Source organism: Haplochromis burtoni, unplaced genomic scaffold, assembly GCF_018398535.1.
Source record: "Haplochromis burtoni strain Fernald_Lab_line unplaced genomic scaffold, NCSU_Asbu1 Contig_142, whole genome shotgun sequence".
Taxonomy (NCBI): domain Eukaryota; kingdom Metazoa; phylum Chordata; class Actinopteri; order Cichliformes; family Cichlidae; genus Haplochromis; species Haplochromis burtoni.
In genome coordinates, this window is record NW_024582503.1 from 1154601 (window position 1) to 1181104 (window position 26504).

Consider the following 26504-nt stretch of genomic DNA (forward strand, 5'->3'; position numbering starts at 1 on the left):
CACTTTATTAGGTACACCTGTTCAACTTCTTGTTAATACAAATACCTAATTAGCCAATCAGATAGAAGTAAGTTAGCACATTTAGGCATGGTGAAGATGACCTGCTGAAGTTCAAATTGAGCCTCAGAATGAGGAAGAAAAGTGATTTTAAGTGACTTTGAACATGGCATGGTTTTTTACACAACACATCAAACGTAGATACAGATTAGCTTCAGCAGCAGATGACCACACCAGCCGAAGTAACCTATGAATTGAGGTTACCGTTGCACAGGTTCACCAAAATTGGAAAACGGATAATTATAAAAACATTGTCTGATCTGAGGGGTCTTGATTTCTGCTGTGATGCATGAATGATCAACCAACAGGCATTGATCCACTGTGTGAGTTGTTTGAAAATATTTTCTTGGCTCACTTTGGGTCCCTTGGTAGCCTTGGAGCAAAAACCACACCCTACCTGGATATCGCTGCTCACCATGTCCACCTCTTTATGACCACAGTGTGCCCATCATCTGATGGATACCTCCAGCAGTGTAGCACACCATGTCACAATGCTCAGATAATCTCAGACTGGTTTCTTGAACAAGACAAAGAGTTCTCAAATGTTTCCAAGTGGCCTATCTGGAGCATCTTTGCAATGTGGTGGAACGGGACATTCCTATCGTGGATGTGCAGTCAACAGGTGTACGGTTACCATCTGATGATGTCGTGCCAATGCGACCAAAATCTCAGAGGAATGTTTTCAGCGCCTTGTTGGATGCAATGAAGAATTCGGGCAATTCTAAATAAAAAAGTAAAAGGAATCCAACCTACTACTGACAGGATATACCTAATACCTAGTTCTTTAAAGGTCCATTTGAGTTTAAGTTGTAATGTCTTCAGGTTCTTATTTTTGTTTTTCTTCTCTAATGTTATAGCGGTAGGTAAAAATGTAATTAAATAAAGTCCTAAGAATTTTTTTGATTCTTCTGCTGAATTGAGTTCGTGTGACTGCACTGGAAAGTGTATCAGTGAACATATTAGCTGCTTACTTTTGGCTGCTCCCTTATTCACAAGGGGCTGATTAATTTGGCAGCTTTTTCTTCTTAATATTTCTAACACTGGATGACCTTCCTGATGGGGAACAGAGAGATCTATAGAACCAGCTATATATTGCTGATTAGGTGAATACATAAACCACTATACTGAAACTACTCTGGCTTCTGTTGGTCTGTGTATTGTGAGTAGGCTATAAAGGCTACTACACAAGTGTTTCAGGTGAAGAAAACTTAAGCTTTGTATCATCAGCAAATCTTCATTTTTTCTGCTTAACATTAAAAATCCAGATGTGAAGAACTCCTCTGGTGTAAATGAGAACTTCCCTTCCTTGTGGTCTCAATACTGCAATAAACCTTTTTTTTTATAGCTGCTACATACAGGGACAACTACCTCATTAAAGCCTTAGCTGCCACTGTGGTGACTGCTCTGATGCTGCACTCAGTTCTGTTCCCTGCTATTCTGTTGTACTGTGTTCTGACAGGCTGATCAGTGCAAAAGGCTGTTGTTGTTTTCATGATGAGAATGGAGTTGTGCAATGCCCTTAGCATGGTGTCAACTGGTGTAGCCTCTGCGATTTACAGCCAGAGGCAATAGCTTTTTCACTCTGAGTGGGAAAGCAAAAGAATAGGGGCCGAGAGCATGAGGGAGCAAATATGATAGAGTAGGAAGGAGAAGCGCTGAAGTGTGTTTATGCAACTGAAAATGTCTTCAGCGGCTCTATTGACAGATGTATCCTCTCTAACAGGCTCTAGTCTGGGGACATTATTTGTGGATTTTAAAAGTTTGATTTGGATTTAAATCATTTCTCGTGACAAAGACAAGTCTGTTGAACTACATATGAAGATGTTTTGTGTCTGTGTTGTACTAATGTTGCCATGCATACGGTAAATGTTTAAAATATGTGCAGCTGTATTTATCACATTTTAAAGAGCAGTGGCGGTTTGGGATATTACTCTTTGATGTATATTTTTAAATGTCAAGAAACATTTCGATACATCCTTAATCCTTTGGTGTTCTTTGCTGAATGTACCGCCAGTTCTAGCTTTAAATTGCCGACAATCCACCATGTTGCGTTTATCGGTATTGAATATTACATTCGGTGTGAGGTACAGCGGAGAATAATGCCAGGATTGGAGTTGTGCTGCTTTTTGTAACAGCATGCTACTTGTAGCCAGCGCTTTGGACTCAACTCTGTCAGGAACAAACAGGATTATGTGTTTACAGGAAATTACTGTGTGTAAAGTGGTAGAGCATACTCTGAGCATCAGTGAACCAATGAGAAGTAATAAAAAACACACCATAAAATGTAACTTATTGGAATCCACGGTAAGTTATTACACGGTATCCATCCATCCATCCTATTTTCTGCCCTTTAACTGGTGACAAGCGCAGGAGGACATTGAGGTGTTCCCAAGCCAGCCGGGAGTATGTCCTAGAACTGTATGAGAGACTCCTTTTAGTAGGACATGCCAAAAACACCTCATCTGTGATGCCCTTTTCAGATGCCCGATGTGGGAAAAGAAGCGGTTCTGCACTGAGCCCCTCCTGAATGATTAAATCCCCTACCTTGTCCTAAAGGGAGAGCACAACGTTATTTCAGCGGAAGCTCATTTTCACCGCCTGTGTCCCTAATCTCATTCTTTCAGTCTCTACCTATAACTTGTGGCCGTAGGTGAGGTCAGGGAACATACATAGACCGATAAATCGACAGCTTCACTTTCACGCCCAGCTCTGTCTTCACCACGGCAGATTAGTAAAGCATCTGCATCGCTGCCAATCCACACTGATCCATCTATCATTCTCCCACTCCACTCTCCTCTCACTTGTGAAAGAGACCCCAATAAACTTCTCCATTTGGGAGAGCAGCTCTATGACCTGGAAAGGGAACTCCACGCCCTTTCTGGCTGAAAACCGTGGCTCGAGACTTGGAGGTGCTAACTCTCCTTCCCACCATTTCACACTCGACTGCAAACTACCCCAGTGTGAGCCAGAGGTAGATGTCTGATGAAGCCAAAAGATCTACATAATCCACAAAAGGTATTCCTGAGGCCACCAAAGCATTCTGCCACTGTATAGCAGTACAGTACATGCTATACTGCAGTGTTATTTATGTCAGAATTGTGAGTAAGCGCAGTTTACTAAAGATCTTAGCTTTAATACCACAGATTTTATTCAAATGATAGATTAAATAGTAAAGCCAGCACTGAAAAGCCTCAGGAGGTGACTCTAGTGGAAAAACAAGTCAGGCTTTATAGAAGTAGGTGGGGAAAAACAACTCTGGCTTCCCTGATGTTTGACCTCCGTAAACACTTTCCTAATTAGTTTATGTTTGCAATTGCTAGGCTCAGGTCTTATTAAATAAAAGATGATGCTTATTTGGTAAATTATGGTGTTTATCAGAGATAAAAAAGAATAATCAGGCAGGATATGCTTTAGGGTGAGCCTGCTTTGTATGAGTGTAGTCTTAAATTTCCAGTTTTAAAACTGCGCGATTGTGACAGTGGAAGGCTTCAGGGCTTCAAAATGAGACTTCATGAACTTATGGCTATATCTTCCACGTTCTATATACAGTGTATTATTAGTGTTGCATTTATTTAATTTTGAAATATTTTGTTGTAAAACAGTTATGTTGTCTGACAGCATATTGCAAGAAGATATTCACACATGTTCCAGTACCAAATTCATACTAATTACATTAAGTTCTTATCATAGTATTACATGTTGTTTGTTGCCTATTGAAAATGAACTTATTTGTCTTCTGCTAATAGCAGACAGTGTTTGCATCTGTCTTTGAATGAAACTCTAAAATTATGCCTTTTCTGTTACCATTCTCTTACACTTATTCTATCTCGTCTCAGGTGTTCACTAAGAAGCTGTACCAACCAAAAATGATTTGGCTGTTTTCCATCTGTGGCCACTTCATCTAATTCCTTTGTGCAACTGATAAAAATAAAAATATTTAGCTTGCACACAGCCTAAAGTGAGTCCTTAATATTGAATCAGTGCACACCTCCAGCTTAAAAATGATTATTAATGAAGCCAACAATTACTCATCCCAGTCTAATTGGGTATAGCTTTATTAAATGCAGGTTGGTGACGTGCTTCTCAACACAATTTTCTAGAGAGACTGTAACACAGTACATACCTGAACCCTGATGTGCTTCAAGTTGATACAAAGTAACATAAAACTGTATGGAACTAGGACTAACCTTTTTTTTTCCCTACACATATTATAAAGACAAAGCCTCAGCATCCTTATTAGCACCACAGCCTGTTGTCTGTTGCTTAGTAACCGATGTCAGCTTAGCTTCAGAGTGTTGGACATTTCTGCATAATGTTCAGTTTGGTTTCATTGTTGTATGAGAATCTAGAGAGTGAAAGTATGGGAGAGAGGAGCGTTAGGCAGAGAGGTCAGGGGACAGATTGAGATTTGAATGTGAGCTGGAGGTGAAGCTGTTATAGCATGACAGCGCAGATATATTCTGCCAAGTCATGATTCTCGCCTCGCTCCATCCGTCTGGAACGCAGCTCACATCAAATCCTCTTCATTCATCACTGCTGCTGTGTGCTCAGTGCTGACAAACGTGTAAAGAAGTGAAGTGATGAGCATGATTAGAAATTCATTTTTGTGTGTTCAGAATTAAATTGGGACTTTTGGAGTAGTCAGCATCCTCTCTGGTGAAACCTTTGGTAGTAATGATATCTGTTGTTTTATTTTTTACCTGTCAAGCTCTTCTATTAAGTCTTCTTTTGTCTCTTAATTAATTTTTCTTTATTCTGCTGTACAGTACCTCTGAAATGTTAAAGTAGTTTCAAGTTATCCATGCATGAAAAATCATCTTCTGTCAAGTACTGAATGAGATGCCGAGAAAAATGGCTTTAAAATGTGCTAATTTTGTGGTTTTGGTCACAGACAAGTTTTAGAGAATATCTACCCCATTTACAGCTGAGTGCTGTAGCGAGAATAATGCAGGATGTAAGTCACTGAGTCGTTTTCACAAATTTATCAATTAAGACTTTTTTTTTCTCCCTCTCTCTTTCTTTTCGCAGACATTTCCAGAATATCATACTATGCCGGTGAGTACAATTTGAATTGTTTTCAATATATAAAGGTATTATGTCTATTTTCTATCAACTAATGATAGGAATTTTTAAAAAAAAACTATTGAGTTTAATTGAGTTTAGGAATCAATTCTGTGAAACTAAAAAAAAAAAAAGTAATATCAAGGTATTGTCAAATTTCCTAGATGTGTATTTTTAAAATACATACTCATGTTCTATCAAAAAAAGTAAAATCGTGGAGCCCTTTCTTTATTAACTTTCTAGCTTTTTATTTCACAAACTGATGAGCAAATTAGTGTTTGTCGCCCTGCTCAGCTGTGATGTAGCATATGCTGCTGGAAAAACTATGACATGATTTGTAAATTACTCCAAACATCTTTTTCTGTTCTGTAGAAGATATTTTCATACTGGTGTATGTTGGTAAGGATTTACCATTATTTGGCTAAAATATATCAGCAGGCTTTATTTTAAACATTGTTTAAATCATGTAAAATATTTAAAGCCAGTATAAACAATGCAGGCTAATATGTGAAGTATACAGTACATGAATGGTTATATCAGCTTTATTTTGAATATACTTTCCTTTTGCAACCTTTTTGTTGAATAAAAGTGGATATTGTACATAGTTTGGTTTAGAGCACTTGTACAGAGGTGCTGTTCTGCTTTTTCCTTTTTATTTTTAAATCAGATGTTATTTGATATTATTGCCGACTTAAACAAGGCCAGTGTTACTGAGAGCGGTTTGAAGTTGAGCGGAATAATTTTAAAGGTATAGATGAGACATTTTATAGCCCTTAGCACCAGTATCTTTCCATAGCTGTTGCTAGGTAACTGTTGATCCTACTGTATGTCTACAAGCAGGATGCTGAATATTCTGAGCTGAGAAAGACCAAAACAAAATTTACATTTCTTAACTCTGCTAAATGCTAAAGTTGAAGTTAGCACAAACCTGTAATCACATGAAGCTTCCTCAGTTTGCTGGAAAACGACAACAATAAACCATCCAGCGTGCAGACTGGCAGAATGTAACCTTTGTGGCTGATAATGGCACAGGGTAAACTTCCTCTATAACACCTTTTGGACACAGTTTCTGTCCTGTAACAGTCAAATAGTGATATGATGCAAAAAACATAAAACAGAAAGATCCCAAGTCATTTCTTTGCAGTAGTAGCATTACACTTTCTCCTCTCTGTTTGCACAGCATGTATCCAGAGCCAAGTTTTAGAAATGCACTCCCCGGCCACTGCATTAGTTACGCACACATTGCTAGTGCTGGCTAGGACCTCCTTTCGCTTCCAGAATTGGCTTAATTTGTGTCATAGATTCAACAAGGTGCTGGAAACATTCCTCTGAGATTTTGGTTCATAATGGCGCAGTGGCTGCAGACATCTATGGTGTGAATATCCCATTCTAGTACATCTCAACGGTACTCTATTGGGTTAAGATCTGGTGACTGTGGTGGCCAGTGAACTTCTGTTATGGAGAAATCAGTTTGAGATGATTTGAGCTTTGTGATGTCTTAATCTGAGGAAGCAGCCATCAGAAGATGGGTACACTGTGGTCATAAAGGGATGCACATGGTCAGCAGCAATTCTCAGGTCGGATGTGGTTTTTAAACATTGCTCAGTTGGTACGACAAACATTACTGTGCACCACAACCAGCAGCCTGAACCTGTGATACACGGCAGGATGGATGTCTGCTTTTATGCTGGGTACGCCAAATTTTGACCTAGCCGTCTGAATATTGGATCAAAAATAGAGGCTCGTCAGTTCAGACAATTTTTTTCCATTATTCTGTTATTTAATTTGGTGAGCGAGAGTGAATTGTAGCTTCAGTTTCCTGTTCTTAGCTGATACGAGTGGCATTCGATGTGGGCTTCCTCTTCCATCCTGGTGCACAGTTTGAACTTCATAGCCTCTGTTGACATTACATTAATTAAGAGTCTTAATCAGGTATACCTAAAAAAGTGGCGGTAACTGTGATGGTCTGAAAAGTGGATACACGTATGTCAAAAAGACAAAATAAGTTCGCGAATTTATTGTAATAATTTTATTTTCTGAATATTAAACACAAAAAGTTGCCTTTTTGATATATTCGCAGAATTAACTAACTAAGAATGTTTGTGCTATTCTATTTGGTTTACTTTTTTGTTCAATAAAAAAAGTAAAGTAGACATCCTAGCATTTAAACACGTTTCCTGTGTGGCTGGGCATACTCGGTGAGTAATTGCTTGCAGCGCTTAGCCACTAGAAGCTTAGCTGTAAAGCGTTCACAACATCTTGTGCGCTGTCACATTAGAGGGATTGAATGTTGGAGTGCTTTGCTGCCAGTGAAGCTCGCAGGCTGCAGGAGCAGGTGAAATATGTGTGGAGAGGAGGAGAGCGTGGACAGAGGGCAGTGTAGACCTGCTGAGGGCTGCAGAGTCAAAAGGGGGAGGGATGGTGTAGAGAAATGTAGACAAACAAATGTCGTAAGTGGTAGGAGAGTGGAATGTGTGTTTTCAGTGGCTAATCACTAATCTTGGTAAAACCGTGGGTGTGTGTGTGACAGGTTTGTGTGTTCATATAATTGTTTATTAAAGTCACCGGGTCCTTTTTAGCATTCTGTCCAATCAGCTCACCTACTTTCCACTGCATCAAGTCTCATTTACAATGTTTATATCTATCTTTCTTCCTGCTTCTCTTCCATGTGCCCCCCCGCCCTGCCTTACACACACGCACACCTCTGCAAACACACCAACATCCCCCTCCCCTCCATGGTTGTGCCTGTTAGCAATCCGAGCAGCTTTTTCGCAGCGTGGTCGCAGCAGCTTAAACCTAAAACACAGCAGAGGAGAAACACTTGGCTCACAGACGCGCACTCTCACTTTTTGCTGACACTCACACGCAGTCACTTTGATTTCATATTTCCTATGCATTTCGCTCTCGCTCTCTCAGACGCGCACACACACACACACATATGGGAACTCTAATACACCCTTTTTGGCTTACACTCAGTCTGATCTTCATGCTTTTCGGTGCACTCATTTTGACTCCCTAAAGATTTTGCTGGATGAGCAGTCTGTGTGTGCGCGTGCGTGTGTTTGGGTGTATCTGTGTATGTCTGAGAGGTTGGAAGTTATGTTGTAACTGCTCTCGCTTCTTTTCCGCCGCCACAGAAGAAAGACTAAGCAACACGCCGCTGCCTGACTTCGAAATGGATTTACAGCATCAAACCTGCTCTTGCTAAATATTTTTTCCTTTTTTTAGTCCTGCTTCCATCCTGCTCTTCTTTTTTTCTTTTCTTCATTCACTTATGTCCCGCTCTAGCGTCAGATACCTGCTCTGACCTGGTTAACTCCTGCTGGCTCTGAGCATTGTGGGAAAGCTTTGGAGGACGTGAGGCTCAGCTTCTCCCTGAGGTTTCTCTGCTTCTCTTTCATCATTCCGCTCGCTTCATTTCTTCTCTTTTTTTCCCCATCTCAAAATGTTCTTTTCCACTCATCTTTAATTCTAACTGTATCTCATTTTTCTAATTTTTATTTCTTTCCGCTTTATGTCTTTGCTCTTTCTTTATCCCCCTTGCTTCAGTCACTCTTATTTTCCTCTCCCTCACTAGGCTCATTTTCTGTGCCCTACATTTTTGTGTCTTTTTCACTGATGCCTGTTTCTCTGGTCTCCTTGCTGTGATCTGCATTGCCATCCCCTCTGGACAGCATTGTGGATTTACAGAACAGAACTGCTACCTTCCTTTGGAAAATGATCGCTTGATGTGATTTTATGGAGTCCTACGTATCCAGTGAGCGCTGTCACTTTTATTTTGTATCCTGGAAATTTGACGTGTAATGCCAAACCCCGGTGGCTGAAGATTTATGGCTGCAGGAAAGAAACCTTTGAGTTTATTATCAAGGATTGATATATTGGATCACTAACTCCCTACCGATGACCTGAATTTGATATTTTGTGGGAATTTATTGGCCTACAAGATGGCCTAATAGGGAAGGAAATCATCAGTCATGAGAATCTTTTTCTGGAAGCTTCCAGTGAAGTGTCCTTGAGCAAATTACTGAATTATCTCTACCCTCAGAGGCTCAGTCTCCTTGGGGTGAAAGAGCTTCCTGACAGAGGATCGTTACATATTACGTTGCAAAATTTTCTGTGTGAAAGGACATGGCAAGAGTCAGACCGGCTGATTACTAACCAGGATTCCAAGTTGATGACTCCTGAAGTGGAGTAATGTTTCAAAAAGCTGTGGAGAAATGAGTTGCAGTCTTGTGATTGGAGCTTGGATTTTCTCACCAAATATTAGACATGAAATATTTATAAATTAGATTATTATGCACAAGAAGCCCTGATGGACCTCTGTGTCAGTATTATTTAAAAGCTATTTGATTTTCTCTATCAGCTGCACTTTTAGTCTAATGTAGTGACTGCTACAGCATAGACAGCAAGCCTGCCAGTGTTTTCTCTGTTTGATGTGTCGTCAGTACAAAAGATATTTGACACTCTTTATTTCCTCCTATTAGTTTATTTCCTTTACTGGCATTACTTTCAATTCTGGGATGCTAATTGATTTTTTTTTTTTTTTTTACTACGATTTTTTTTTTATTTTTACAATCAATAAGCTTTTTACCAAAAAGACTCCAGTCACCAGCACAACAAATTCCCACTGTTTTTCACATCTTGTTGATTTTTTTTTTTTTTTAAACGGGTGTCTTCAGATTTATCTACCTGGAATCTTTTTTTTAATTGTTGCATAAAGCCCAATGAGGAATTGCCCCTAGTCATAGGCTCTATGCTGTTTTTAGGGCCCAGTAGTTTTGTCTGGGCCCCGTGGGCACACCTGGAATTGCTCCCCCTACAGTACAAATGGAGAGCAGCGGCTGCATCCCTCTCTGCTGGACCAAGGGGGGGTGCATTTATGCACAGCACCCCTTACCAAGTAGGTATTAAGAAGCATCAGTAGAGAAATTGGATATGTATACTATGCATTGTCTAGTTAGTACTTTCTGCTGTTTATTTCACTTAATTCTCGCTCTTTATGACTATAACATTAAATCCATAATAATTGGTGATGCAGTATCTTGAAGGCAGTGTACTGTTCTTTCATTAGGTGCATATATGGTAAATGATTGTGTTTGCCAGTGGATATAGGTATCCTGAACAAGATGAATTGTACTTTTCATCACGCTGAGCTTTGGGTGTTTTCACAGTATGCTACAGGCATAATGATCTGTACTGTTTCTGTTTGCTGTCAGAAAATGTCAGGTCCAGTTGCAACAATGGCTGAACTTAACTTAGTTAGTTGCCGACGCTGTCTAATAAGAGTGTATGTCAGTCTATGTTTACAGCACTTGAGTCAAACCTCGGTTGCTGTATTTGTACTTGCAAGACACAACAAGTTGCTCCTGATGCACTGATTGGAGTGTGAGTGTTAGATAGAAACAGATTAAAAAAACGTGCTTATGTGAATGAGACATGTTGTATAAAGTGCTTTTAGTGTTAAAGTAGTATATATGGTTGCTTTTTTGTCAGTATTAAACTGTTGAAATATTTGCAACTAATGTTTAGCCTTCACATGTCTGCTCCTCAGTCTAATATAGATTATGCGTATCCTTTGAAGTAGCGAGAGAAATACGTGGAGAGGGGGGAAGCAGAGGAAATTGAAGATGAGAGGAAGATGAGAGGGAGGAAGGAGGAGAGGTGGTTCAATAGGACAGGAGGATCAAATGGACTTGTGAAGGCAGTGGCTAAAAGGTCTGTAAGTATGTGAGAAGAGAGAAGGGATGTGTTTAAGAGGATGAGAAGAAAAGAGCAGATGAGGAGTGAAAGCATGGGGAAAGAAGCTTTTGGGAGTTTTGATACATGAGAAATGGAAGTAAACGGAAAAAATTGTGACATTTTCAGAACGATAGGCTTGATGTGAGAGATGTGAACAAGTGAGGAGGAAGAAAAGAGAAAGGCAATGGTACAGAGATGGCGATGGCAAGCCACTGCTGCCAAGCCTCTGCTTCCCCAGGGTTGTGCTATCCCCAGTAACCCAGATACCCGTTAGAAAAGGAGATAAACCGTCCTCCAGCTGCTGCTGCTGTGGGACTGAGCTCAACTCCAGCCTTCTGTGGTTCAACAGGCTTACTGTCAGTCAGTGGAGCCCCACTGAGAGCGCGGGCAGTGGGTCTGGAAGCTGCCCGCACCCCTCCTGGCTGTCTACTTGGCCTAGTTGATTTGATTCATGTCTTCACGCTTGTGTGTGTGTGGGAGGGCTTGCATGTGGGAATTTAGTGCAATTGCACTGAGCAGAGATTGGTGGAAATGAGAGATGATGTCATTTACCTTATGTTGTGTAGGGCACCTATTTTAAAACAGTTATTAATTTGCATTTAGAGCCATACGTGTTATAAAGTGCCCTAATTGTCACTGAGTGAGTGTGTATGTATATACGTGTGTGTGTGTGTGCATGCGTGTGCTAATATAATTATTGTAACAATACATTATAGTATTTTTTTCCAACCTATCGTGCATTATATACGTCTTCTCATACTAAATTTCCTACTTACATGTGATGTAAGAGTATGAGGATTATAAAGTGGCTGTATGTGTGCACTGAAATGAAGGTATGCTTACTTCTCTAACAGGATTTAGCAAAGCTGTATGTAGTATTTAGGTTATCGGTGCATGTAGGTGATTTTTGCTCCTGTGTTTTATGTGTTACGATGCTCGAATACTTAATATCTAATCTGACTACCGGCTGACCAAGTGAAAGCAGCAGACCGCAGACTTTGGTTTGTGATTCTGTAGCTAAAATGCTGCAGTTGCTTACATGTAAAAATAATTCGCAGTCAAAATAATGCCCCCAATACATTTTTTAACATGTCCCTCTGAGACAAGGCATGAAAGCTGGAGCTAGTGCTGTTAAAACAACTGAAGATAATCTGGGCAGCTGCATCTGCAACTCTTTCTGCGCTCACAGTCTGTACAGGGGTTTGCACTAAGAGTGTTTTTAGTGTATATTTACCACAACTAAAAATACAAAAGACATTGCTTTGCTCACCCAGTTACACAATATCCAACCAAAGGGGAAAGAAAAAACCCCAGCAAACCATTCTAACGTAATTTCAGTCAGTGAACATGCACAGTAAACTAAACTGAGAAGATTCATATGCCAAAAGCATTTCATGAGCAATGTCAGCAAATGGTTTGTCATACCTGTACTTTAAAGTGCTGGGTTGATACTTTACAAGGAATGGTTCAGAAAGCCTGGAATTTTGAAGCATAAAGCAGAGCTGATTTGCATATATCGCCTTATGCAACTTGAAATTTCAGCTGCTGTCAGAGTAACAGTGGAGGGATTATAAATGTTCTTTGCTGCAAAAACTCACTAATATATTTATTATGTGCAACGAAATGTTTTACCTTTAACTTATCTCATCAAATAAATTCAGCAGTTATTGAAAAGAAGGTGGTATTATTAATGGGATTATTGAGGATTGTGACAGGCCCTGTAATAATCCTAATACCAGAAGTAAAATTATAATTGGATGATGACAGTAAGAGGGGCATTTATAATCTAATCTACTAATCTACTTTATTCGTGCCTTGAGGATTTGTTGGTTGACCATTTCACACTGACCTATATGTATTACAAGGCATTTTCGCTATTCAGAATATAACCTCGTACAGCATGATGTAATCTAGGTAGCATATCAGTTTTGGGACTTCTTTGGTCACTGAAAGGTTGATTTTTAATACCACCAATATGGAAAGAATGTGTGCAAAAGAAAATACAGCAATCTTCTGAGTGAACAGAGGTTATCCTTGAGCAAATAAAGCCCCTATCATTGAAAAACGATTTTTAAAAAACACAAATTTTAACACAAAAAAGCCAATTTTCTTTAGCTGTGGTAAACCCTGGATTCACAGTGAGGGAAGAATAAATGTTTCTATCCAGCTGCAGGTCAAACAGGTTAAAAGTGCTGAAACGTCTTGCATCTCCATCATTCAGTCTCCATAAGTCTGTCTCTGCTTCGGTTCTTATCGATAGGAAATAATCTGCCTGTGATCCAGCATCTGGTAGATGTTAATGATACAGATCACTTTCACATTTTGTCAAAGATTACACTTTAAATACTGGAAATGAGCCGTGAAGTAATTTTGATTCGCACCACTTGTGCCTAATTTGTTGATGACTGTGATTTCTGATAGCCAGAAATCACAGTCAGCTGAAGGCAGTCCTTGCAGTGGTGATGACTCGACAAAACCCTGCGGGGATGTCCAGGAAGTGAGAGTGTGACACAGGAAGCATCGGGGGGTGGGGGTGTCATGCACAAAAATACAGTCGAACGAGAAACAAATCAGCAACTAATAAAAAAGGATATTGGGTGAAAGAAGAGTGAGAGACAATAACTTGTTTACATTTGTTTATTAGACAAGCCAGCATTTTTATTGTAGCCTGGTTTATTACTGTGTCTGCCTCCTTTTGATAGTAAAGTTTATTATTGTGCTCATATTGTCATTTTTAATTTGGAAACGGGAAATCTGCATTGTGATATTCTGTGATTTATATATTGGTATCAGGGCAGCTATTGTTAACTTTGGATAAATCTATAGTTAAAATCCTTGATCACAGCAGGTAAACATCTTTTTTCTAATGTTTGTCATTAGAAATGGGACTTAAGGAAAAATGATGGTTACTGTCAGGATCGTGATCGTGTAGAATGAGCTGTCAATGCTGAGATATTGAAACTCAATTTGGTGCACCACTACTTGAGAAAGCTTCTGTAAAATGAGCCAAAGCCATTTTTAGCTGGCACCAGTTTTTCCAGAACCGTTTAATTATCCTCATACAGCTTTTAGATTTTAAGAAACACAACAATAGAGACAGCAGCTTAGCATAGACTCCATCCATGCTATGCTGCAGGTGGGACTGAATGACCAAGCCACTTGCAGTCAGTCAGTCTAAAAGCTGTCCGCCTGGTTGGTTTAGCAGTTGTCCTCTATAGCTGCCTAATTTCCCCCTGGTTGAGAATTTTTTAGTAGAAATGTTTATGTGAAGAACTGTGACTTCATTACCTCCAACTCTAAATCCAAATTCCAAAGTTTCCTTTTCATTTAATGTGTGCAGTGCTTTCTTCATTCATATGATAACCGACTTCGTTTTAAATCAGAATACCAGTTGATTTGAGTACCGGGTCCTTATTGTGTTGCTGTCTTCTTTTCAGAATATGATGGCCAGTTAGCCCTAGCAGGAGCATCCGAGTCAGGCATGGCATCGTCTTCCTACTTGGAACCCAACATCAACCACCCGTCCGCGGGTGGTTGCGGGGTTAAATCCCGGTCTGGAATGTCCGGTGTACCCAGCACCAGTGGCTCTGCTGGAGGTCTAGAGAGACCCCCGGGCTCCATGGACCGCGTTCTTAAGATCTTCCATTACTTTGAGACAAACAGCGAACCATGTACATGGGCTAGCAATATCAGGCACGGAGATGCTACAGACGTCAGGGTAACGTGCACACGTTTCTTACCTGCATAGTTCGGTATTGTTGTTATTTCCCTGATTTTTGCTTTTCTTTTTCTTCATCAAACCATTTGTTTCCACAGGGTGTAATCCAGAAGATAGCAGAGATCCACAAACTGCGCTGTGTTGCCTCTTTAGGTCTCCGCCTGACCCACTTGCGCTCGGACGCTCTCCATTGGTTACACCCTGATTTGGGTGTGTCTCATGTGAGGGAGAAATATGAAAAACAGCACCCGCAAGAAGAGTGGAGGTAAAACTATGAGATTCTGTGTTTTGTGCTTAGCTCCCACTGCTCTTTCGGACTATTCTAACTTTTTTTTTTTAACAAATACTATAGAGTAAAATTTAAATATACATAAGCAAGAGCCATTTTATTAATTTTATTTATTTTTGGCCTTTATTCAATAGAGACAGTGTAGATAGACAGGAAAGCAGGGAGGGAGAGAGAGGGCAAGACAAATGCAGCAGGTCGGACTCAAACCCAGGCCTACTGCTTTGCAGCCACACAGCATATGGTCACCTGCCCACCCACTGACGATGGTGCTCCATGGTGGATCAATATCTAACAGTGCTTTTCTTCAGTCATCTTTCCATGAACACCACTGGTTGAAATGGAGCTTCAAACCATGACAGAGCTTTAAACATGTTTCACTGGTTGGCTGTAAACAGTCACTGTTATACCTCTCTCCTCATCTCATCTTTACATACTGACAACAAATTTGGATTCATCACTTCACATGATAATTGCCGCTGATTTTCAGTTGAGATGTGTCAAGTCTTTCGTTTCTTAAGGAAATGCTTTCAGATATTGTTCATTTGCTTCTTTTGGCATTCACTTTTCCCGTTTCCTCAAATTTTTTTAAGGGCAAACTGCACACCGTGCTAAGATATTCAGAGTTTGTTAACAACGTAACTGCTTGAATCCGCTCCAGTTTCTATTCAGCAGCTCTGCTCAGAGCAGTGTGATGACTAGGGATGGGTACCGGTGTCATGGCACCGGTTCTGACATAAACGGTAGTAACCAGACCGAAAAGCAGCGCACATTTCGGTGCTTTTTTTCCTGAGCTGTGATACACTTTAGATTCTAGCCAATCATTTTACGTTTCCGAGGATAGTAGGCGGGGCCAGGTACGTACGTTCTTTTATGCAGAGCTACAGATTAAAAATGGCCAAGGTGAAGCGGTCAAAAGTCTGGCTGTACTTCACAGCAAATTATGCAAACTCAGCAGCCTGCAACAAGTGCTTTAAGCTGATACTGTCAAAGGAGGTAACACCTGAAATCCGATGAAACACCTGGCGACGCATAGAGTTTTTTTTAAAAGCCCAGAAATGCGCCGTATGATAGCTTGCTGCGAGACCTCACACCGAGCACATCTACTGCCGGTGGGTTGCCTGTTATCGGACCCGGAGTTAGCAACATCCCCCAAAAACCCGAAGAGGAGAGTCCTGGCCCCTAGCCCTGCCAGTGTAGCAGAAATGATGAGGATGATGATGGCAGCAGCAGCCGTTCTTCTCTGCGTGAGTAGCTTAATGTTGTTCGTGTGTAATTTACGTTGAGTAGGCTAACCACGTTATTACATTAATGCATGTAAGGTGAACTAGCAAACACCATCATAGCTACATGCGGCTGTCTTCTTGTTTGATGGCAGATACTCCCTTCACCCTGGCCAAAAAGGCTAAAATGACCAAAGAAAAAGTGGAAAACAGCTAAACATGAGAGGTTTTTGGACAAAGTTTGTGTTTTTTCCATTGATTAAGCACTGCTTCCAGCTAAGAGTGATACCATATATGCCCCATAACTGCAGAAAAGGCTAACTTTGTTATCTTTTTACAAAAAAACAGCTGAACATGAGAGGTTTTAGGACCAATTTTGTGTTCTCCATTCTTTAAGCACTGGTTTGAGCACCGTTTGAGCACCGGCACCGTTTCAAAAGTACCGATTTGGCACCGGTATCGGATAAAACCTAAACGATACCCATCCCTAGTGATGACACATTTCTAAGTTAACCCAAGCATGTTTTTTTCTGCATAACGTTTAGTATTTATCTATCCATATTGTACAGCCTGTACAGTGACTCCAATATACCTGTGATTGACCAGTAATGTCAGTCTTGCATGAGGATATATTGATCAATGGATACCTAAAGTAGCACCAGTACTCACTTGTGGTTGAAAGTATCTCTGTTGTTTAAGCTTGTCTATAAATATGCATAGGTTTAATAAGTAGCTACCTTCCTTCTTTAATGTTGTGATAATGTCAGAAACCAAAGTAAAATGACACCACCTCGTCTCTGACGGGAGTTATTGCAATAAACAGCTGCAACTGACTGCTGCAAACACATGGGCTCCATTAAATCACTTAATGGTTTCAATAAACTAGGCACTGCACCTTAAATCACTATTTAAACTACTTATACAAGCAGTAAAAAAGGAAAAACTTAACTTAAATTGGGCCGTTAAAGGTGAATTTGTTGCATGCAGTGAGGATATGTTTTTGGCACTCGTGGTTTCCTAGTATTATATTAAAATGAATAAAGTCTTATTCTTCTCATTTATTTGATGCACCTGCCTAACATTTTGGTCTGTGTCGCTGCTTATTTGAGGGCATCTCTGTCCAATTATAGCCTGGATTCAAACTATGCTGGTGCTGGGTGGATGATGTAGATATTGTTACTAACTCTCCTTAAGACTCAGTCCTTTGTCCTGCTGTGATGTGTTACACCCACTCATTAAATTTAAATGAATGCAACAAGAACGAGTTGTTCACACTGCTGACATACAGCAGAGGAGCTCCGCCAGTTGTTGCAGTTCTGCCTTGGAGGGCGGCAGAGCTGCAAGCCCGCAGGAGTTTCTGCTGCCGAGCTATTGTTAGAACAGCAGCAGTGGCCCAGGGGATGAACCGACTATCTCACTCCTTTCTCACTCCCTGTGCGATTTATCTCATTCTCTCTCTTACATTCAGTCACTGTTCACTCTCATCCTTCACATCGTTCCCCTCTTTTCTATTAAACACACCATTTTATCTCCTCTGTCATATTCCCTTTTTGTTATAGAACAATCATGTTTTATTCATTCAGTCCTCAGCCTTGATTTTCTTTGCTACCTAACCACAGTCCTGTAACATCAGAGCAGTTTGGAGCTCATTACTCTCCTGACCCACTTCTCTCCCCTGTAGTCACTGCAATATGTCACTCATTAGATAATATATCACTATAAACAATGATGGCCCATCTGGGTGCTTCTGTGACATAGCTATTGGCAAGTGTAACTGCAGGAAGCTCATTATTCTTTATGGTCATACGAGTCCACGAGACATAATGTAGTGAGTACAGAAGGCTACATATTTCAAATTTGAGACTCAGTTTTAAGCACATGTTGGCAAACAGCCATCCTGTTGAAGTGATGGAGACTGAGAAAAGCAAGCAAGCTACCAGATGCATCAGTGCTGCTTTGTCACTGACATATACTTTAACCTCTCCATCTTCACAGAAAGCAGAATTTCTAATTCAAAAAGCTCTATCATCAGGCAATACTCAAGTTCATTTTGATGGCATGAAACAAAATGCAAAATAATGCATTTTTTTTTTTTTTATATTTCTGCATTATCCCTGAAAAAAATCTTCAGATTCTTTGAAAGCCCATTGATGAATATAACAGTTGTAATTAACTTCACCGTAAGGTACATTATAAAACGTTGGTGTTTATCAGTTAGTAAAACCACAGCAGTTTCCAAGTCAACAGATATTAGTCAATTAGAGACAAACCGCTTTTAAATTGCTAGCCTCAATCTGTCACAGTAGATGTCATGTGACATGTTAAGGTCCTGATTTTTAAAATTTTAAACTGTATGCTTTGAAATCAGTGCGTCTTTTTAATCAAGTAATATCGCTTTAATGATCCTGTAGTTTGTCCAGACACACTTTATTTTGTGTGTGTGTGTGTGTGTGTGTGAGAGAGCTTATTCCTTCTGTTTTTAGTCCTCAGGCAACTATTGAGCTTGGATACTGCACATTTTTGATTATGAGTTTGTGCATGTGTGTGTGTATTTGGTATTTGGTAACATTGTTGCTGTCTTTCTCAGGTATGAGTTGCGGATACGGTACTTTCCTAAAGGTTATCTCAGCCATTTTTCTGAAGACAAACCCTCTCTCAACTACCTCTATCACCAGGTGAGGCCACACAACAGGATACTGAATGAAAGAAAACTAGTCTGGTTTTCTTAAGTGACTTCTGTCATTTATTGTCTTCTGTATGATTGCCTCATTTCTGCTATGTCCAAATGAGGCAGACATGCCTTTAAATCATTTAAAAAGATGCCCGTCGTATCTAATATGTATTCTGTTATTAGACATTTCCAGTCCTTAGCTCATTATATTTATTAAAAATCTGCTGCCACACCATGTGTCTCTCCAGGTAAAGAGTGATTACATGCAACACATAGCTGACCAGGTGGATCAAGATGTTGCACTGAAACTGGGCTGTTTGGAAATAAGGTGAGAACGCGCTCATCAGACACACACACACATTACAGGTGTTTTGGTATTTGATACACTTCAAACCACAATGAACTTGAGTGTGTCACGTGTGTTTGCTAAATCTGTCTAAATCCCACATGTAGAAGTTGTCCTGAATACTTGAGGCTAGTTGTTGATCCTGTTCATATGTTAATCTTTTCTGTGAATTATATAGGCGGTTCTTCAGAGAGATGCCAGGCAACGCACTGGATAAGAAATCAAACTACGAGCTACTAGAGTAAGATTGTGTTATGTCATGTCATGCTGTCTTGAGTGTATGCTTCCAAAAAATTTTTATTTTGAGGTAAATTAGTCCAAAGAAAAATGTTGTGGCACTATTCTTTCATTTCAGGAAAGATGTTGGTTTGAGAAGGTTTTTCCCCAAAAGCCTCCTTGACTCCCTTAAGGTGAGATTAAACTAATATAATAATCTAAACCCACTTAGTGACTAACTGTCTACCCACTTCCTGGTAACAATGGTGTCAAGGCACAAATTGCATCTGACTCCTGCTTTGTGTGTCGGCTGAGTTAGAGCTGACAGGCTGTTTGGGTGACTGGCAGGGAAACAAACCCGATGACTGAAAGGACATTTGGCTAAATGTCTGATCAGTCAGATTTTCTGGAATGAAGTTAAACTTCCTGTTGTCACTCACAGTGGGGCCTGTCAGTTGTGTGCTGTGCTTTTCTTGGCTTGTTCTCAGCTGTTTCCCAGAAAGCCCTTACTCTTTAAAGTGTTTTGTCCTTCCCCTTTTCTCTCTATCAGCCGAAGGCTCTTCGTAAGCAGATCCAGCAGACCTTTAAGCAGTTTGCTAACCTCAATGATGAACAGAGCATCCACAAGTTCTTTGAGATACTTTCTCCCATCTACCGCTTCGACAAGGAGTGCTTCAAATGCGCTTTAGGGGTAGGACTCTCGGTACATTGAGATAATGTTACATGTAAAGATCAATAATGACATGTTTTAATGTATTAGCCATACACTGAAATATAGCCAAAGTCATGTGGTGGGAGGTTAGAGCTTCTTTATCATGCACGGGGTAGTGTTCGCTTTCACACTTACTTATTTCAGGTCTTGTAGAGTCAGTATTTCTTCTTATTACTTTATTTTCTGCAGTAGTTACTTTAACTTCAAACCTAACTCTGTTATAAATGCCATTAGACATCAAAAACAAAGGAGTATATTAGAGCTTTTATAAAATTTGTGTAAGTACATGATGTGATGAAATATGAGCTATGTGTCAAAATTTACATGTCTGCACTGTGTCTCTCCTCCCCCTCTAGTCTAGCTGGGTAATATCAGTAGAGTTAGCTATCGGACCAGAGGAAGGTATCAGCTACCTCACAGATAAGGGCTCAACGGTGAGTGTACACAGACAACTCACCACAGAAAGTTAGCATTACTTCTGTATTTTTCCTGCCTCTTTAGAAGGCTTCCAGCACATCTGTGTACTGCTGTATGCCTTAGGTGTAAGGTCACAGTAACAGTTCACCATACTGCCCTCTACTGGTTTGCCTCCTTTCTTTCTTTCTTTTCTCATCTCCTCACTTGTCCAAGTTAGAATAGGTCGGAAAAGACAGTTAGATTGGAAAAAGCTGGGAAACAGCATGCAGATCACAGTTGGATTAGGAAAAAAGAACAGTTTTCAGCATTGGGTTAAGTATCTTGCTCAAGGACATGATTATGGTAGCCGGGGAATTGATCCACCAACCTTCCAGTTGGTAGATGACTTGCTCTACCTCTAGCTGTAATAACATTACTAACTGTTATTGGCAGTAAGTAAAAATATAGGCAGTCATTGAAGAATATATAACTAATGAAAATGTATTTTTAAAAAGCACCAATCTGAGACCACAAGTGAAGATTTAACTTTAATGTTTGTTTTTTTTAAAAATAAATCATAAATGATCAACTTCACATTTTAAGCAAAAAGTTTATTTACACTTCTTTTGCTTTAATGACTTGATGCTTTCTGGCTAATGTGGACTCAAGGTCGTCCAATTCTATTATTTTAAGAAGTTCTTGTCTCTCTCAGAACCCCTTAAATTATTAATGGGGTTGAGGTCACACGCTGAAAATGTCTGTTTGTTTTGAAACCAGAAGGTTTAGCATATCTCTGAGGAATGGAGTGCCGCTTCGCCCTGTTCACAGGGTAGTCAGTAAAACACCCTCAAAGTTGAATTTTGACACTCTGTGGTGTTCTTCTCTATATTTCTGTTTGCTTTAGCACCAATGTTTTTATATTTAGCTAAAACTAAACTAAAACTAAAACTAGCATTCTAGTTAACAAAGATAAAAACAACAATAAACTTTTCAAAAACAACCTAATATGTTTTTGTTAGTGGGAAAACTGAAATAAAATAAAAATATAGAAACAATAGACTTAGTTTTAGTCCTTGTTAATTTGTTATTACAACTTGTCTTGAGCCTTTAATGGACACGTTTATTGAGACTTTGGATATTTACAAGAATGCGAGTCAACCTTTTTCAAAAAGTTATGTCTTTTTATTTTTATACCTATACTGATATTCCTAAATCCTACCTCTGGTGTGTTCTATACATACAGTAATATTTAAAAAAAAGACTGTTAAAACAGTGAAACTAAAACTAAACTAAACAAACAATCAACTGAAACTAAACTACAGACAGAAAGTCAAAGCTTAATAAAAATAGTAACCAATTAGAAAATACACAACTATAATAACTCTCTTCAGCACATCCTTACTACACCATGCCTTCATGTAAGTAGGCCTACGCTGTGCAGCTAAAGTGAGGTACTGCAGTCATGTCAAACGTTTGATTATTGAGTAAATACTGTAGGAGTTTTTCCAATGCCAAACCAAGCGTTTGTTGTGTTTCCCCTCCTGAAAAACGGTTTATAGACCTCAACTCGTGCAGATGAGAAGAGATCCAGATAATCTTCTTTCTGCACTACTCCTCTGACTGGAGTCTTGCATTTTTTTAATATTTTAAAGGCAGTGTCTGTTATGAAGTTGCTTTTCTATCTGTCAGTGAACCAAACTTGATGTATTGATCTTCTGATGTTGTGGTCACTTTGCCTGTACTTTGGATACAGCTGATAAAGTTTCTGTAAAGTGTTTTAGAGTGCGGTGCACAGCCTCCTTAGAGACCTTCTGTCTAGACATGGTTTGACGCTGAGAAAGCTCCTCTTTGCTTAGTGCAGCAGTCATATTTCTCACGCTTTCACTTAGTTCACATGCCACGTGTTTCACTGATGCTGTGCTTCGTAGTAAGCAATGTTAGAAACTTGAGGTAGACAATACAATCCAGTGCTACAAGCTGACTGACATCCATTTTCATTTTTGCTTGAAACGTTACAGGATATAATGCAGAATAATTTCTTATAATTCTTATGCTTTAAATATCTAAAGATTCTTTTTGACTATTTCCAGATGTATTTAATGACTGTCACTCTGCCTTTGTCTCTGCAGCCCACACACTTAGCTAACTTTAATCAGGTGCAGTCCATCCAGTACTCTGCTTTGGACGAGAAGGACAGGAAAGGCATGCTGCAGCTGAACGTGGCCGGAGCTCCTGAGGTAAAAACACACACCCTGTATACTCTTCACCTGGCTCTCTGTGTGTGTTACAATGTGAAATATAACCTATTGCTGTTTAAATTTGACTTACACCTATTTGTATGCGTTTCCTCTCAAACATGTGGCTCATGTACATTCTCACTGAAAATGCATACAGTGCAAAGTCTCTGTGCCAATAAGTGGATGTTGTTTTCCTGCATGTGTTGGCTGCTGATGAAATCACACTTGTCACAGAGATTATTTGCATCCAGCTGATGAATGCTAATGTCACTGTTTACTTTATAAAATAGACTGTGTATAGAATTATTTAAACATAATAGTTCAAGTTATATTAAAACGCATGAAAAACTAGGTGAGCTGCAGGAAAAAGGAGAGGAGCCTGAGTTTCATATTGACTGTGTGTTTGCAGCAGGCTTACAGAAAACGTGTCACTGCCACAGTATTGGAGCAGGGATATGTGTCTATATGGGACTGTATGTGTGTGTGTGCACGCACTAATAGGAGGCCTTCTTCCTAATAAAGCCCTCGTTGTGTCACTGTGAAGCAGCTCTCTGTCCCGTTCTTACACTAATCCTTCTGTGGGTGTGTGTGTGTGTATAGCCCCTCACTGTCACTACAGCATTGCTGACTACGGCAGAAAACATGGCCGACTTGATTGACGGTTACTGTCGGCTCGTCTCCTCAGTTACTCACTCCTTCATCGTCAGGGTCCACAAAGGTAGGACGTTCAGCTGTGCAGATTTTATATTATAGTCTAATGTTTCACTTTTTTGTTGTTGTTGCTTGTTTGGGTTTTGTTTGTTTGTTTGTAGCTTTGTAGCGGTAAGATTGTGCAAAGATGATGATTGTGGTCATGTTTCTATCCTAACAGTAGCTTAAAACAAAAAAGCAAACACTGTAAATAGTACCGCATTGAAATCGCTGTCAAGTCCTCTCTCAGACTGAGGTGGAGTCTTGATTGTGACTAGTGAGGCTTTATGCTTGTCGCTTTGATTAACCAGATGGTGTCTGGCTAGTGTTTCCTAAAAATAGCTATGGCTACAAAGAAATTGTGAAATCGTAGCTCTAGCATGAAGTCCGTCTGCTCTGTGACCAATTAAATTGTGGATTTTGTCTCTGCAGAGGGAGACAGAGCTCTGCCATCTATACCAAAGTAAGTCTGCTAATTTGTTTTATGCTCGTTCAGGGCTGTGTTAAGTGAAAACAAGCTATCTTCTTCCTTCTTTTACCAGTGGAGCCTGTTATCTTTTCTTTGTTCGATTGGGTGGTTATTATGGGTTTCACGCATTTTGTTATGACTCTGAAACTAAAGTGAGCATAAACATGTCTCAAATCCATGGATTCTTGAATTGCTTATAAGGTAAATATAATATTCTCTGTAAACTTTAGAAACTTTTTTGGTTTTTAATGTTTGACACTTGAAGAAGCACACATGACAGGATGTGGGAGGATTCTTCGTTTCCCTCGTTGCGCCGCTGTCTTCGTAGCTGCAAATAGCAGCTCATTCTGTCTTAAGACAATGTGAGCCAAAATAATTCTCTTCTCTCTGGTCCAGAGTTTCAAACCATGAGAAGCGGATGGAAAAGCGGATGGACGGAGTACGAACTCGAGCAGTTTGCGTCTCAGGTATAAACCCCCCCTGTCGTGTTTCCTCTTGCTAGCCAGTCCATTTCTCCTCTGTCACTGTGCTTCTCTGTCCTCTGCTCTAAATGTCATGAATGACAGTGACGGCTAAGAGTTAGATAAAGGGTTCACAGATATGTGTGCGAGTGCTGTTACCACATAAAGCCTCATCTGTGTGCGCAGTGAAGAGTCCTTGTCTGGCCAGATGTCTTGGTGGAGAGCTTTAGTCACTGTCACTCTGTCTCTGCTCAGGCTGTCGACTGACTTCAGATTCATTCACGTGTACTTAAAATGACATTTTAAAAAAGACCTTTTAGATCCATTAACGGTAAAACTAATGCTTCTCTCCATGTTTCTCCCCCGGTGTTTGTGTTTCATGCTGCTTGTGGCTTCTGCAGGTCACATTAGTGGCGATGGTAAACTGCATTTTCTTTAAACCTCCTTCATTAGTAACAGTGGAATTCCTGCTCTGTATCTTCATTAAGGCTGCCGTATGTGTGGAGAATATCTCTCTAACTCTCTCTGTCCCTGCTCGACTCTGTATTAGTTCTCTCCATGACTAAACCTGTTTTTCTCCAGCTTGTTTCTCTGGAAAGAAAGAATATTTCCATCCCTCCCCTTTCCTCTCCTCTCTCTCCCTCTCTATTGTTCCGTGTCGCTCCTTGTGTGAGGCCACACTGTAGTACACGAACGTTTCAGTTGTTGTGCATGTGTTTGGAGTCGGGTATGGTGACGGGCTTTTGGCAAGGTAGCTCTTTCTGATCATGGTGTTTCTCTTAATGTTGCAAATTGCAGTCTTTGTCTCGGTGAAGGTGTGCTCACCGGACTCAGTTATTTAGTGATGTTGGAAGGTCTTAGACACGGTGGCATGTTATACAGTTAAATCATTGATACCGAGAACTTTGTAGTGATTTTTAGATGCAAGCTTGTCATCAGCTCAGAACTTGTTGATTTGTTCTCGGCTCTTTTTCTCATCCTGATTTTTCTTTGCTCTGCAGAAACAGACGACTATGCTGAGATCATAGACGAGGAGGACACCTACACCATGCCTTCGAGTAAGTAGACATACGCTGATACACATACCCATAAATGTTGCGGGCAGCTAAAGTGACAAGTGGCGAGGCAGTGATAGCTGTTTGTGTCTGCGCTATCAGTGGACCGTGTCAGACTTGTATCAGAGGCATTTTATAGAGGGACTTTGTTCACACTCTGTCTACTTCACCGTTTCTTTTTGTTGATTTCATTATAGATGAAGATTAAAAGCCATGAACAGGCATGTTGTCTGAGTGTGGTGGCATTTTAGATGAATTTTGGAGTTAAATTTGGATGAGATTAGAGTCAGGAACCTCTTTACTGTAGCACACGTTCACTTGTGAAAATCTTTGTATTTTATTTAATTTGTCTTGGTATACGGTACTGTGCAAAAGTCTCGAGCCACCCCTTCAAACTGGAAAATGGGAGCGGTGATTTATTGAAACATGCATACATGGAAATACAAGTTTTCAGATGGTGCTGTATGGTGAAAAAGACTCTAGCAATACTGGGTGCTAATGTAGTTCAGGATGACTATATATTCTGCAAGGCTGAATACAGGATTCTTCCTCGTCTTCTCTGTCTGCTTTCCTGTCTACTCTTCACTACTACACTATCTCGAAAAAATCAACAGCAATTCACATTTAGATTCATCGCTCCATCAGACCTGTTGTCACAGATTTTCAGTCAGTTTTCTGAGTAATTTGGCGTACCTCACCCTTATCTCTGTTTCCCTTAAGAATCTTTACAGCCATCCTTCCACTGACACCATTTCTCATGAGGCTTCAACTCAAGGGTCTCATGGATCTCTGAGGTTCTTTGCTTGCTTTCTTAAAAAACTGCTCATTAGCTGCATATGCTTAGGCCACTTCTTTTGTCATCAACTTGTCCAGTTTCCTCAAATTTTTTGAAGTCACACTGCACACCATACCAATATATGCAAAGTTTCTGGCTAACAGCTCTCTTTTTTATATACCTCTCAAACTGTGTTATCGTTCAACTATCGTTCATCGATTCAACTAATAAAATGGGAACAAATTTTGTGTTTTTGCAATAGATCAAGTTGTGTTTTTGTGTAAACACAACACTGGCTCATCCCTTTAGTTGGCCGCCTTTTTATGCTTGAATCATTCATAGGTCAGACCTTCAAAAAGCCTCGAGAACTAATGCCCACAATTTAATAAAAT

General features: G+C 40.0%; 1 protein-coding gene across 10 annotated transcripts in view; it reads left to right on the top strand.

The window, feature by feature from the left end:
* Positions 1 to 26504, top strand: part of ptk2ab (protein tyrosine kinase 2ab) — a 63480-nt gene that overhangs the window by 5511 nt on the left and 31465 nt on the right. For 4 of the 10 annotated variants that reach the window (XM_005934943.3, XM_005934945.3, XM_005934947.3 and 1 more), the window contains exons 1-15: positions 9690 to 10018; positions 14295 to 14575; positions 14674 to 14840; positions 18672 to 18759; positions 19004 to 19083; positions 19280 to 19342; positions 19457 to 19511; positions 19868 to 20008; positions 20386 to 20463; positions 22555 to 22662; positions 23263 to 23380; positions 23785 to 23815; positions 24218 to 24288; positions 24684 to 24701; positions 25284 to 25340. In XM_005934943.3, the coding sequence (XP_005935005.1) occupies positions 9946 to 10018; positions 14295 to 14575; positions 14674 to 14840; positions 18672 to 18759; positions 19004 to 19083; positions 19280 to 19342; positions 19457 to 19511; positions 19868 to 20008; positions 20386 to 20463; positions 22555 to 22662; positions 23263 to 23380; positions 23785 to 23815; positions 24218 to 24288; positions 24684 to 24701; positions 25284 to 25340 (1429 nt within the window). In that variant the 5' untranslated portion in view covers positions 9690 to 9945. Of the gene's footprint in view, positions 1 to 5085; positions 5113 to 9689; positions 10019 to 14294; positions 14576 to 14673; positions 14841 to 18671; positions 18760 to 19003; positions 19084 to 19279; positions 19343 to 19456; positions 19512 to 19867; positions 20009 to 20385; positions 20464 to 22554; positions 22663 to 23262; positions 23381 to 23784; positions 23816 to 24217; positions 24289 to 24683; positions 24702 to 25283; positions 25341 to 26504 lie in introns of those variants that run through there. The other 6 variants (XM_005934949.3, XM_005934944.3, XM_005934948.3 and 3 more) reach the window with 4 other exon arrangements.